The sequence below is a fragment of the Strix uralensis genome, chromosome 2 (genome assembly GCF_047716275.1).
Source record: "Strix uralensis isolate ZFMK-TIS-50842 chromosome 2, bStrUra1, whole genome shotgun sequence".
Taxonomy (NCBI): domain Eukaryota; kingdom Metazoa; phylum Chordata; class Aves; order Strigiformes; family Strigidae; genus Strix; species Strix uralensis.
Window position 1 is genome coordinate 54,245,845 of NC_133973.1, and position 14,972 is coordinate 54,260,816.

General features: G+C 42.8%; 1 protein-coding gene across 2 annotated transcripts in view; it reads right to left on the reverse strand.

Moving 5' to 3' along the window:
• The window catches only part of EGFL6 (EGF like domain multiple 6), a 45,302-nt gene extending 32,667 nt beyond the window's left edge, over positions 1-12,635 (reverse strand). Inside the window, exons 1-4 of one of the 2 annotated variants that reach the window (XM_074860935.1) lie at positions 12,495-12,635; positions 6,043-6,155; positions 3,827-3,919; positions 819-938 (exon numbers count right to left, since the gene is read on the reverse strand). In XM_074860935.1, coding sequence (XP_074717036.1) covers positions 819-938; positions 3,827-3,919; positions 6,043-6,155; positions 12,495-12,562 — 394 coding nt within the window. In that variant the 5' untranslated portion in view covers positions 12,563-12,635. Of the gene's footprint in view, positions 1-818; positions 939-3,826; positions 3,920-6,042; positions 6,156-10,170; positions 10,196-12,494 lie in introns of those variants that run through there. The other variant, XM_074860936.1, reaches the window with a different exon arrangement.
• Between the last annotated feature and the right edge of the window lie 2,337 nt (positions 12,636-14,972).

Sequence of the window (14,972 nt, forward strand, 5' to 3'; positions counted from 1 at the left end):
TCCCATTGGTTTAGGACAGACCTCTCAAGCAGATTGTTCCACTGCTGAGACCGGCTAGCTTCCTTGTCTAACTGATGCATCCTCTAGTCCAGTGGACTCCATGAAGGGCCATCACCATGTTACCAAGGGTTTTGTGAAATTCAAAGCTAAAATACCTGTATGGAACAGCTCAGGTAAAGAAAAAAAGTATTTTCTACAAACAAAACAGTGTCATTGAAAAATAAGAAGCTTCCTCAGGTCTGAAAAATCAGGTTGGCTAAGAAAGCAGAATGCTTTCCACTACGTTCTGGCTTAAAGGCAAAGAAAATAGGTAGAAAAACAGTTTAGATAAGCCTTAGCTCAATGAACAAATGTTTGCAACTATGGAAAGCATATCAACACACAGACAAAATAAATTAGTCAGGGAGCACAGAAAAGTAAAACAAGAAACAATGGTATAAAATTCAGCACAGTAAAAAGTAGTCTATGTTGATGCTTTTCTTGGATAGATTAATTCATCCTTAGTCAACAGATGAAATGGCAGTATTATGCACCAAGGTTATACTAGCTGTCCTTCATCTGAAGTAACCCTATCAGAGATTTTTACTTCTAGCAGGACAAAAATTCCCCTGAACACCAAAATACAAGTATGACCTAGTTTACTTTATCCAGGTACTGCCAAATAGAAAGCCTCTTTCAGCTGCTGACAGTAACAGAGAGCTGAGGCAAAGACCCTATCCTGAATAAGCTAAATCCATTCAACTCAGGAAGAAAGTCTGCTGGGATCAAATGAGATTAGATGATTTTGGTGTGCTTGTCCTATCAGCTCTATTACTTACTTGCACATGTGCCATCTGGCATAAGCATGTACCCATTGAGACAATAGCACTTGTAGCTGCCGTGTGTATTCATACATCTGTGTTCACAGGGCCGTGGTTTCAGTCCACATTCGTTCAGATCTGCAGAAGTCATTGGAATGAAGTGAGTGCTAGGTTTGTATACATATATTCATACATATAGTGGATAATATTGCCTAATGCCTTGAATTCCCCACAGTAAAATCGCCTGGATTGAAAATGAGCCAGCCCCTTGCAAGACGAGAGTTAGCAGACCATCTGGCTGAAAGACTGCTAGCAAAACTAACATACACAGACTTCTACACCTGAAAAACTAATGCAAACTCTGGCCACATCTGGCAGCTTGTTAGGAAGAGGTGGAGGGGTGGGGAGAGAATTCCAGTTAGTCTCTTTTCTGGGAGTTATTTTCCTGGATTTCTCTGATTCTAGCTGGAGATTTTAGCCCTCCAGTTGACCTCTGTACTAGAAAGGAAAACCACGAGACTAAGAGACGAAGCAAATCAGCTTGAGATAAAGTGAAACAATGATTTTATTTTTTTTTTCCTGAGCTACACATTGGCACCAAGGTTATCAGTAGCAGAAATGAAATACAATATATGATAAGAATTACGTGACTAAAAGGACAAATCTCAAAAATCTCAAAATCCTGAGAATAAAAGGATCCTAAATCCTTCTCAAAATCCAGGATTTAAATGGCTTTGCAGAAACTAAATTAATTTCAAATTCCCCATAGCTATCCTTCACAGGGTGAAAACTAGAATCCTAAAAAGTTTAATTTGGGTGGTATAGACAGAGCAGTGCTGACAACAGTATTGGTCTTATCACAAGGGGACAACATCTGTACTTGTGAATTCTGTGAACTGACACCTCTACCTCTTGTATTTTGAAACCTGATTAGTAAACAGACAGAATTCATTGGCAGAATGCACCAACATACACAGCCGGTTCAATATGTGTTTAATAGCACATATGACCAATAATATAATTTCAATAAAGGTGCAACTCTCCAAGCAAGCACTGAGCTTATGCAGCTCCACTTCTAATGGGAGAAGCATCTGTTCTCACGTCTATGCCCCCTGCAGACTACAGAAAAAACTCCAGATCACTCAAAGCAAAACTTTGTGGGGGTTATACATGTGCAGAAGTGTTTGTTACAGCTCAGTCCAGGGAATAAAAAGAGAATTGCATTCTATTATTTAAATGTAGGGTATGTTTGACAAAGAACAACCTACGAGCTTGCAAAACACATTGGATTTTTGTGCTACTGTGGCTCCACTAAATAACCAAGACTCTCTTAACAAAGAAACTAGAGTGCAAACTTGGGAACAACAAAAGTTATTCCTCTTAGACCATACATTTTCAAAAGTGCTTAGCTGCACCTGCCTTGGACAATGCACAGTAATGCACAGATAGCATACACAGCTCTAAAAGAGAACCTATAGAGATAAGGCTAATTTAGCTCAGACTTGGTGGCAGACTAATACAGTCCCCTTATCTCTGTTATTTTAGTTAGCTCATGTTGAGCTTGCTCAGCAGGGCATTCTGCTGTAAGACCAAGGCTACATCTGCCAGTAAATTAAAAGTGACTCTGAGCATTCCTGGCTGCTGGAACATGGCCACCTATGTGGCTATACTATCGCAATACCTCTGGGACATTCCTGGCCTGTGCCAGCCACCACTTCACTAAAAAATTCCTGGCCGTGCTTCAGAAGGTAGAACAGCCCAAGGAGCTAAGAGACAATTTGCACATGTAGGTCTGTGAGGTGCTTCCACCAAGCCTCAGACTCTGAATCTACCGCAAGTGCACAGAACTGATCTGGTTGCCTGCAGAGGGCATATCAAATGCAGCTTGAGTTACTGCACAGAAAACTCCTAAAAGCTGGGGGGTTTTCTGTTACCTTCTGGTAACATTTAAACTGCCAAATTTTTTTGAGGTTAAACTTCTGGGTTTAGAGGCTGAAGTTGTAAGCGATACCTACATATCTATGACACACAACCACGGCTGCTGTTTCACTTTCCTCTCTAGTGGTACTGAGGAATTTACTTCTTTCCCTGTGAGCAGCATAAAAAGTGCAAAAGATGGAGTTTTCCAAAATTCTTAGCCATATAGCTTTATAGTATATTGTTCGAAAGATATTGTGTAATAAACAGGTTGTTTTGACTCTGAAAAATGTGTGTTTAGTATGTCAATGCAATGTTTTCAAGCAAAGGCTGCAGGTGCTTAGGAAGGTAGCAAGTATAGACTCATCCATTTGTGTGGCCTTTATGTCATGCTTGCCTCACAGCACCTGCAGTTCACTCATCTGCACTGCAGTAGGTTGCCTCTCTCCATGCACACTGACCTGCTCCTTTCATCTCGTCCAACAGAGGGGCCTGATATATTGCCACAGGAAAAAAAAGTTGAGTTCTCACCAATGTGTTAGCTGAAATATTTCCATGTCTAATTGAAAGTTTATGGAGGGAAAGTGGTGCGTTCAAAGTTTCTGAATATGCAATTCTAAAGGCTCCCAATTCTGGTTCTCAGAAATACCAATCAGCATATGTGAACAGATGGCATTGGCCCAGGCACCTTGAGAAATTACACATCTAGCATATAATTGCATGTCCTTCTGATGAGAAGGTTAGTTAGGAAAGTCACATGGGTTGCTAGTTAAGAAAATAACATGGGTTCTGGATTTGACTTCTGTCTCTTCTAATAATTTCCTACATAATCTCTCCATGCCTTAATTTTCTGACTATAAATATGACAGTTTCCCGGTCACCAGCCCACAGGAGATACATGATATAGCTTCAAACTTCTGTGTGCTGAAGGAGGCTTAGAGCTTGCCTGGGATGCTGGAGATGCCAGAGCCTTAAACTCTAAGCTCTTCTATGTAAACAAGAAAATATCTTGTTTTACTGTTTTGGAAGATAACACAATCCATAGTACAAGATAAGAGACAGAACATCAACAGTCTACTTTCTGGAGTAATATCCCCATGTGCACAAACCTTGATTACAGGTTTTCCCTGTAAATCCAGGGAAACATTTGCATTTGTTTGGTCCTATGCACTCGCCATACTTGCAGCCATGTCCACAGATAGCTGGCAGAGTCAGGCAGAAAAAGAGAGAGAAAAAGAAAAAGTTAGAAATACTCTATTTGAGAACTTTTGCCCTGCTTAGTTGCCTATAAACCTGTTGCACAAGTTCAACACCCACCATACCTCTCCCTCTAGTTTGGGCATGGTAGCTGCTAATCAGCACTTTATTACCGCTTGAGAAAAGTGACACTAGCACAGATTACACGAGTGTGTGCTTTTCCAGGTTTGTAAAGACCTGGAAAAGAAGGAACTCCTTTTAGCTCTCTCCCTCATGCTTTTTCTGCCATGTTTATTATTCACATTTAGTTTTGTACTCTTGCCTTTTTTCTGTTTTTAAGAAGCTTATGTGAGAAGCAGCTAACCAGCTGCTTGACTTGCTGTGCTTGGCATCTGGAGTAGGAAAGAGGCAACAGCACTCTCCTGCAGCCAAAGGAGACATAGTACCCTACAGCAATTTTCCACTCTTGGATCTCCCCAGTTACAACTGAGGAACGTGCCCATCCCATGGTAGAACATCCAGAGCACATCTGTCAAATGATCAGGCAACTGTCCCTACCACACATCCCAATAAGTATAATTGCATCAGGTTTACAATGATTTGAGAGGGTTATGCTTAGCCTGGATTCATTAAAAAGAAAAAATTTTCTAGCTCTCAGCCCTCTGGATGATTAATCAGAAATTAAATGTTGACTTTTACAAGGCTTAAGGCTCCTAAACTCAATGTGATTGTCAACATGAGGGTTATTCAGGAAAAACAAACCAAACATGCATTTAAATCAGGACTAGCTCTGGAAAAACAGCGAAAGAGTATGCACCAGAATGCACGTCTCCCTACCTTGTGTAATTAAGCAAACTGTAGGAAATAGGAAAGTCACAGTGTTAGTTACTATATAGTAAAATTAATAATTAAAATTCATACTTTTGAATTCAAGTATCTTCCCTACATTTAAAGATTCATTCAGATGTACTGATCCACTAATTCAGCAGATTAAGGCATTTTTCAACACTACCTCTGTCCCTGAATGCATACTGCAAGACCAGCTGAGTATTAGCACTGAAGCAGAGAACACTACTGCATCTGGATTTGCAGTGCAGAATTACATTATAGCTGGCTTAAAGTAATCTGCCACAGAATAATCTTAGAAGTTTATGAGAAGTGTATTTTAGTACAAAAGCAATGTACTCCACTGGCTGATCAAAGTTACATTTGCCAGTTGTCCCTCCAGATATTCATTTGCATCAAACCCAAGGTGCTATTAAGAAATGCAGAAATATTAATACAGGTATTAATCACTTTTTTCCTTTTTTAAACTGACATGTTATATATACAGAGCAGAGACATTTTGGCATCTTTCCCTTTTAGATACCAGTATGTTTATTTTCAGCAGTGAATAACCCTAACATGACAAGCCTCTATTCAAATTCACCAGATATACAATGCCAAACTCTCTGGGACAACAGGTGCAACATCTGAAAAAGATTCTTAAAACATGTCTTTTACGATTTTGTTGTGTTTTGCCCAAGTACAGCTAGAGAGAGATTCCACATCACCTTCTCCTTGGGATCTGCAGACCTTTTACAAATCGGAAATGTCTTAAGAGCCACTGACTCTTCATTAAGCCAATGATCCACAGACCAGAACGCTATCTGGCTACCCAAGCTGAAGTCAGGTGCACTTATTGCTGGGGTTTTATTTATATTTTTAGAAAGGTAAAACCTCCTGGTTCTTAGAGGCTGTGTACTTTGAAGATAAAGGATACCAATTAATAGAAAACCATTGTAGGGGTCCGTATGTAGCATTAGAAAACACTGCATTTTTGGCACTTACTTGATAGCTGTAGCAGTATAGGCTGACCAGAGCTGTGCAGGAGGTTAGAACAGATGGTCCCTTCTGGCCCTAAGAATTTTTGAATATGTATTTTATGGTTTGGTGTTATTTATGCAAAGCTCTGCATTTTTGAGGAGATGTCTCTCAAACACAATTTATTCACTCTCTCACAGAGTTAAGAGATTTCACTCCTGAGAAGGTTTCTTTCTGTAACTTCTGGCAGACATATATGAAATCTCTTTATTAATACCGAGTACACAGCTGTGGAGAGGAAACAAGCATAAAGTGTTAATGTTACCTTCGCAGTGGCCCTTGTTGTTCTTTTTCCAGCCATAACAGCAATCCAGCCTAGAACCATAGCGACACACTCCAGGCTGGCTCACAGCCACCAGCTGCCCACGAGCTTTCGAGCTGCATAAGGAAGGATAAACACTAGCTCCAGCAGGCAAATGCACTTTAATCCATTGCTCTGTATACTTCTTTCTAAATTTCCCTTACATTTTATCCACCATCAGGCATTTTCATTTCACCCAACCTAGGGCAGTGTTCCTAGACAGGAATGCAAAGTTGCATTTGGTTGGAGAAACAGGGCAGATGGGAATGTTTCATCTGCAATAAATTAACTGTGCAACATAAATCCTTTCTAATGAGAAACATGGCAAAGGCAAAAAGTACAGCCAGGTCCTCTGCTAAAATAAGTAATTTTTAATACCAGTGAAGCCAATGGGGCTGCTCCAGCTTGCATCATGTGAAGAATCTGCATCAAATATATGATGCCATACCTGACAGTACTATTGCTTTGGATGATTCTACAGAAAAGTGGCTTTCTGAACATGTCAGCCCCATAAAAGCCAGTGACTTGCAGGCTTATAGCCACTGCATATGAGCCAATTGATTGCATAAGTGCAGACAGTCCTGTGCATTCTGGTTGTACTGGACTTCCTGACCATACAAATTACTGTTAATTTAATCTGCCAATACACCCAGGGGGTTCAAAGTCACTGTGCAGATCAACAGCTGCAAGAGCTGGAAAACCTGAAATGTTAGTTGCCAAAATTATAAATCTGATGAAAATCCACAACTGTGTAAATCTTCTAGATCTACTCTATGCGGCAACGGGTGCTGTGACTCCAGTTCTCTTCTCCCTCTGCTTGCTGTTACTTCAGTTCTCCATTACCACATGACTGTCCCCTTTATGGAATTCTCTTCCTTACCCCAAATCCTCTGTCCCCACTGCTTTTTTCCAGGCCATAAATTTAAATGCACTTTCTTCAAAGAGTCTGGTGTTGTTTCTGACAGAAAATATCTGCGAGAGCTTTGTAGTAAGTGATTTGGGGCATTGAGGGGGGCAATACACAACAACAAACATCCCCATGGTGGGGAAAAAAAAAAATGGGAAAAAAGTTAACAGGCCAGGAACGTTTGCATTCTTTAGTCTGATGCACAACAAAGGCATTGCTTTATCACCTTACAGCAGTGCTTTGCACACATCCTCCTGTGCTTATCTATAAGGGTTACACTCGTATTGGAACAGTTACTGCAAACATCACTAAGGCAAATAGTAAAATAAATATAAGCATACACTTCAAAGATACAAGATATTACTTCAGAGTTTTCTTTAGCAGCAGAACCATTGGAAAGAGAAGGGAGTTCAGAGGAAATGCATAAGCTCATGTATCTGAGATACCCTGAATGAAGAGATGGTTCTCATGTCACCTGGCAAGTAAAAAGACTTCAGTGTTGGAATAAGTTGTTCTAAGCCATCAGTCCAGTGATGCAGTTTACAAGAGTACATATACTTCATATTCAGACAAGAGAAAAAGCATATTGAACAGCTACAACTCCTGTATTTGTGTCTATTAGAAATCAGTACCCTGCCTCTGGATTTATAAAGTAACCTTTTTCCATTTTGTTCATCCAAATGCTGATGGGTTACGTCACTTGCAAGTATACAAGTTAAAGAACATGTGTTCTTCTTGCATGCTAGAAAGTGCCCTTGAACACACCCGGATAGTAAATATATATTCTGCATACATCCCAGAAAATCCTCTTGAATGCAGCTGGATAGTGCTATGACTCTCCTGGAAGGTTAAAATGCCTAAAGCTTAGAGGAAGCAGGATCTCATTACTTTCCAAAAGGTGCTCATTTTCACAGGAAGACAAACTAATTCAGCAACATTTTATTTAATAAGTCACTTCAAATACTGTAAGTGTCTTTACAAAGTATACAATGTCTCACAAGATTTCAGTACAAACTTGTCTTAAAACTGGGAAATGTTCCGTAAAACTGCAATAAAATGAACATAGTTGAATTTCATAGATACTACCCTGGACAAGGTCTTTCACTTCTTCTGACTTCCACAACAAGCACCAAGTTAAAGCCTACCTTTGGCAGTGGGAAAGGTCAAATCGATCACTGAGAGTTCACCCAGATCCCAAAATCTGGGAGGAAAACCAGTTTTGCCAGGTTAGTCCCTCCATCCTATGAAGAACCACTAGCCATCAGCTCAGCTATTGCTGTCAGGAGTTCAGCATTTTGTGCAAAAGAAAGAAATTTAGAAAGAGGAGATCCTTTCAGGCAGGCAGATCCTTTCCAGGAGAATGTTCCATGGACCCTCCTGGCTGTTGGGGGAGAAGTAACGCAGACTGGAGACACAGGACGCCTCTGATCCCTCCCTGTATGACATTCATGTAGGATTTCACAGGGAGTACCTAGAGGCCTGAGTGAGATTGATGTGCTTGTCACTGTCTGCTCAGTGTGCAAAAAATGCCTGGCCTTGGAGAACCTGCAGCCTAAATACTTGCCTGAAGAAGAAAGGCAAGAGAAGGTAGACTCTGCAGGTCGGATCGTTGTGCAGGTCAGTGGCAAGAGTGGTCTCTGCATTTCTAGTGATAAATTCTGTCCTCTGGAAGTCAGTAGCTTACAGCACTGGTGATAAAGGCAACAAGTGGCAGACTGAGCCATCCAGGGTGCCCAGGCAGGAGATAAGTAACCTATTTTATGTGGCTGTGACATTGCTGACACCAATAGGATAGCTTTTAGCAAATAACATCGAAGATGAACAACAAGAATTTCTACAGTAAGCCAAGGTCATCTTAGTTGAGGTGACAGAAAGAAAGAGCTGGCTGTATTAGCTGTCACAGGACCACTGTGAGCCACTAGCTCCATTATAAAGTAAGTGGGACCCTTGGGTGTTTCAGTTAAAATTCCAGGAAAGTTTTATGGCTGCTGTATCAGGTTATATTGTGTACAGTTCTTAACATCCATGGTGAAGATATATGAATTATCTATGGTATATATGATGATAAAAGCTATGAAGAATGACCTATTTTACAGAGGATGAGAACTTGGCTTCAGTTGAATAAAACAAAAGCTGAGAGGGGATCTGATTGCTTCCTGCTATATAGCAGGCAGCTCCAAGAGATAAAAGAGCTTGTTAAGAGAAAGGCCAATTTATATCCATTTGCTCTTGTGCTACTGCCCATTAATACTCTGAGGGGGATACAGGCATATGAACACAGCCACAAGAGGGATGAGAGTCTCGAAGAGCATTGAAGAACCAGAACAACTCCTACCTAATTTTAAGATACACAGCCTCTTTCACAAACTGAGAAAGATCTAATGTTGCCTGTAATGATACAAACCCAGGCATGAATGATGTCCCATTTATTCAGCTGCTGCTGAAAAAAAATCATTCCTCTTGAGTAATATGAAGATTATGAATTCTATCCCAAAAGAAGTCAGACCAATTCAGAGCAAAGCATTCAGATACTGGCCAGGACCAGGTAGGTATGTAACTCTATACCTACAGTGGTGTGAGCAGCAGACAAAATAAACCAGGTGTGATGGGAGGACAGACTTTAAACTACCACACAGTATCTCTGACTTCTTGCAGTGATTTGCTCAATCTGATATTAAAAAAAGAAAACATGTGTTTACAATAAAACATATTCAGAAAGTTCACCTGCTCCACTGATCAGTTGGCTAGGTAGGTCTCTCAGTGGAGCAAGGTTGATTGATATCCCCAATAGCTTAAATACATGAACAACTGCAAAGGAAAATATTACAAGTACAATAATGGGTGAAAGAAGGGGAATAAAGCGCACCTGAGTGTTGGAACTCGGTTGTCCAACGGACCCTACCTGCCACTCCCTACTCCCCTTTTTTGTTGTTTCATTCTATAAAATAAGAAAACAGTTTTCCATTGCATCATTTTCTCAACATTAGTTTATGACCTAGGCCAAATCCAAGCTACTAAAAATGTCTGTATACCAATGGACACTCAAAAATTTCAAATGTAATAACTGAACTGATGGCTGTGCTGGACTATAATCTTCATTAGCAGCCATTTTACCAGTAATGGCTAAAATAAAAAGAAGTAAAAATCCCAACAGTGAAAAAAGTTACTTGTCATATTCCTCTGACCTGTGATCATGAGCGGTGTTAAGCCATGCCTGAATGGAGTTATGTGACAGTAGCAGCCACAGAGGATGAGCAAGCAAGTCTTCAAAAGCCTGATTTAACCAGGTAGGTAGATAACGAAGTCAGGTACAGTTTGAGTTAATACAGTTGTTTGTTTTCTGCTCCTATTAATATTCTGTCTTTTACTAAAGTTTTCTCTGGGAAAGCACATTTATGAACTTTTACCTATTATTTTTTCTTCAAGGCACAGCTGCTGAATAGATTTAGTACGCTGTTTCCGTAAGATCTCCAAAGGACACTTCTGGTCAGCTCTTGCACACACAATAGCTGCCTGCTGGTAGGAGGGGTGGGTGGGGAGTAAGTCTCAATTATATTATTGGCAGTTTCCAGTTAACTTCAAAGACAGGATATTATCCCTTTCTTCAATTTTCCTCTAAAAAAATTTCTGGACATTGTTGCTAGCAAAAAACAACTAGCACCAACCCTAAAATTTTGATCAACTGGTATATTCAGAAGGACAAAAAGATGGTATCTCACAACTTAGCAATTTGAAGGAAATTCCTAAAAAAGTCCATTATGAGTGTATGTCATGCAGAGATACATTTGAACACTTTACCAAATGAAGGCATAGGGTTTTTTTGTCATGTTAGCTGGGTTTTTTTGCTTTTGTTTGTTTGTTTTTACACAAGTTTATTTGAAGGGTGACTTCCTTCTAGAATAAAGTTCACCTATAGTCATATTAAATAAAATGTAAAAAGTGTCACCTATTATCTTTTAAAAACTGTGTCTTAGATATCCCTTCAGCCAGTTTCAGGCACTCAACATGACAACAGTCCTGCTTCATTGAGAGTTGCTCCCAAAACACAAAATGAAGTTTAGCTTGGGCTTGCAGAAGTTCCTTCTTTAAGGCTTCATGTGCCCAGCAAACTCCTTAAAGGAAGTGATCAGAGCAGAAAAGTTAAAAGTTCAGGTATGAAAGCTACACTTCTAAGAGACAAAAATAATCATAATTAATTCAGTCTTTCAAAACTGATTCTAATTTTTACTATTTCCTTTTCCTTCTTCCTAGCTATTCAGAGGAGATAGGATTTCTTTGTCCTCTTAAATTAGAGCCCCCTGTCATCCAAGACTTCCATCAAGATGTTTCAAAATCTCTTCTGTCCCCTTCCCAGTGGGAAAGGCAGAGCGACAATCTCGGTAAAAAAGAGAGATGCCACCACCATAACCCAACATCAACTTGGACAAGCCAGGCTGTAGAGCAGTCAGTCTTAGGTAGGTTGTAGGTCTCCCACAGATTTCCCGACTTACTGTGAAATAACATCACTTTTACTGAACACATCATTCTTGGCTTCAGCTAACTCCAGGCCATACTTTCTTCTGGAAGGCGATAATGCTCTTATTTTGTGGTTTTCCACCTTTCAAAGTGTTTGAAATGCAAATACACAACATCAAGATATAACTAACACGAGCATTTAAACAGAGCTCTGCTTTGAGAGCAAATGTGTTGTCTGGAGTTCATAAACTTCCAGTTCCTGTGGAGCTGACCACTTGACAGCCCTGCCTGTGCTGGAACAGCACACTGCCACTTGTTGATCACAAACATTCCTATTCACAAATCTGATACTTCACAAATAAACCACACAACAACTTGAAGCCTTCATCTCCAGTTCGTGTGATTTCTCCTTTTACTGTAGCACTTGTGGCCTTTTATTTGCTTCTGGAGAACTGGAAGGAGGAACACTGGAAGGGCTTGATCTGGAGTAAATGGTTTTACTTATTCTCTCTCAACGTCTCATTCTGTTTGTGGAGAGTACCTGCCTCTGCAGAAGGTAAAAGTGGTCACGGCAGGCTGATGTTAAAGCGTCTGTTCGTACAAGCAAACCGAAGACCAGAGCAGCCCACACCTTTCTATACGTGGTGCAGCTGTTCTCATCGCTTGGATCTCCACCGGTGCCCCGAAGTTACCATTTTTCCCAGAGTAAGAGAGTCCCGCAGCTTTGGGGTGGGAGTTTCACGGGACGCGGCCCCCCCGCCGCTCCCAAGCCCTGACCCCGGCGCGCTCGGCGTTCAGCACCACGGAGCCGGGGCACGGCGCTGCGGGGAGCGGCCTGGGCACGCAGCGCGGCCCCGGGGCGAGCCCCACGGACACGGGTAGGGGAGAGACTCTCTTACACCCGCACCAGCGGGCGCGGCAGCCCACGGCACGGCCGCCCCGACGAGCCGCCGGCCGAGCACCCGGCCCCGGCCCCGGCCCGCCCGGACCCCACACGGGAGCAGGGCCCCGGGCCCCCTCCCGGCCCCCTCCCCGCCCCGCCGAACCCGCTCACCTGCCCGCGGCGGCCAGCCCGGCGGCGAGGAGGGCGGCGAGCAGGGCGCCCCCGGGCGCCGGCACCATCGCCCGGCCGCGGGGAGGTGTCCCTGGCCCCGCGGCGGTGAGGAGGCGGCGGCTGGCCCGCGGCGGAGGGCGGCAGCAGGGGAGCGCGGGCAGGCGGGCGGCGGCGGGCCGGGGCTGTATAACCTGGCGGGGCGGGGCGGGCCCGCCTCCGGCCGCCCTCGCCTCACGCGTCCCACACGCCCCCGGCGGGCTGCGGCCACCGGCGGGGCGAGCGGCTCCGTCGGGCGGGAAGGGGAGGAGGGGAGGAGGAAGGGCAGAAGGGGCTGCGGGCCGCCCCAGGCAGGAGGAGGGCGGGCTGGAGCCCGGGAGACGCTGCCCCGCGGGTACGGTGGGTGTCCGTCGCAGGGAGGCAACATTCGCACTGAACGATTTGCCGGTTTTGCCTCAGTTGCAGGAGCTCCCGCGGCCAAACGCTGGTCAAGCTGCTGAGGCAACTGCCTGCCCCTCTGCGCTCGGATTTTATTTAAGCTGCTAATGCTAGTTGGGTACATGATTTCGTCCTTCGGCTTTGGTGTTGCTGCCACGGCACGGGAACTGCCGCACGCCCTTGTGTATCCTCCTAGGATAATGCTTGCACTTCGGGGGCGCTGGGTTTCCCAATAGGGTTTCTTTCTTCAAGAGTAATTACGAGCTCTATCTTTTTGCAGTGATGGAGAAACTTGGTTGAGGTGTGACTGATCTTTGCCCCCAACAGGAGAAGGATATGCCTTTTTTTTTTTTTTTTTTTTTTTTTTTTAATGCCAGTGCTCACACTAACCTACTTGCTAAACAGTTTTTGGCAATAAAGGATATTGTGTCAAAAAGCATCAACTCTGTTCCTAATTTTCAGATCCTACTGTGAACAATTTTCCCAATCCCAAGCTCTGGAGAGTTGCCCTGTTGAAAGCGACTCTGCTGTATTGAGCACATGGAGAGGGCAGCCAGAATCAGCAGAGATAGCACAGCACCTGTGCAAAGCAGAGGCTATTTAGTCAGATTTAGTGTTCTTACCAAAAGTATCTGGATTCTGAGCCCATCTGTAGTTGGGCACTTCCAGAATTACACCAGGGAGTGTAAAGAGCAGCTGTTACAAAGCACAGCTTGATGGAAGTTACAACCTAAGTAATCACAAGGAAGTAGTAACTCATCCTTAAAAATGCCAAGTGCTGACAATACATATGCAATATAATATTCACAACCACTTTGATTCAGAAAGGAGAAATATTTATAAAAGTACTGTTGAAACAAATTTGAATGTTTGAGAGAATTCTGACCTACAATGATAATTCTGGAGTAAAGGTACCCACCAGTACCGCCAACCAACATTGGTTGATGAGCAAATTTCTTATGAAATGCCTACAATAGCTCTGATTGCAGTGATAAGTTACCTAACACAAAATAAAATAGGGAAAGCTTTTATCACTTGTGACTGTTTGCATTTTAATCACACCACCCGCTTCGTCATCTCATAGACTCTTGTGAGCCTGAGGTCAGTCCTGGAACATTGCTAGGAGTTTGAAGGGACTAGTTTTAATTTTTTGACAGAAGGGAAAGCTGAGGAATAACTGATTTATTTGGGATCACCCAGGGAGTCTGTGGTAAAGACAAAAAAAGAAAACAGATCCTCTCACAAAGGTCACTTGCCGTGGGTCACCCCACCCAGCCCTGCGGGTGTCAACAAGCATGCCTCAGCAGATTAGAGGGATGGTTGACAGTCAGCATCGATAGCTGTCTGCGGTCCCCAGGGATTGCCAGGAATGCTGCAGGAGAGCGTTTGTATGCTGGCATATTAAATTCGGTGTTTTAAGCCCTCGGCCAGCTTTTTCTTCTGTCACCTTTGCTATGGGAATGGGAATGTCCTGGAAACCTGGGATGGCAACTGTTTTAGTCACTCCAGCTTAACCCTCTGCTGCACAATATCAACACCTACACTCAGGTATTTGAAGCAGTGGTGCCTGTTCGGGTGAGTCTAAAATCTCTGCAAAAAGGTTTTCCAGGAGTTTCCACAATGCTTGTATCAAAACATTTTGAATAAGCTATCTTTTCCAATGGTCCTAAAACAATCAGATACTTCCCTGTGTTGCCCATCTACTCTTGGTTTTGAGCCTGTGCCAGGCTGTCATCTGCTGCTGATTTTTTCAGACTCTTGAAACTACAAGTATCCCCTCAAAATAAGTTTAAGTCACCTTAGAGAGTGGAGCAGTACAAAGTTAGAGCTACCAAAAGATGGCAAATTTGGTCCCAGGATTCAAATGACATCTAATGTAAAAAAAAATATGTGCGATGCTGCTTATGTGCTGTACAGGATTTTTTTCTTCCTGGTTGCTGGACACAAAAGCCATTGCTGGTTTGCAGCTGCTCAGCTGTCCTTCTGAAATGCAGTAGTACCTTGCGACTCTCCAACTCTCTTCATTAGACTTGTCTGCCTGTA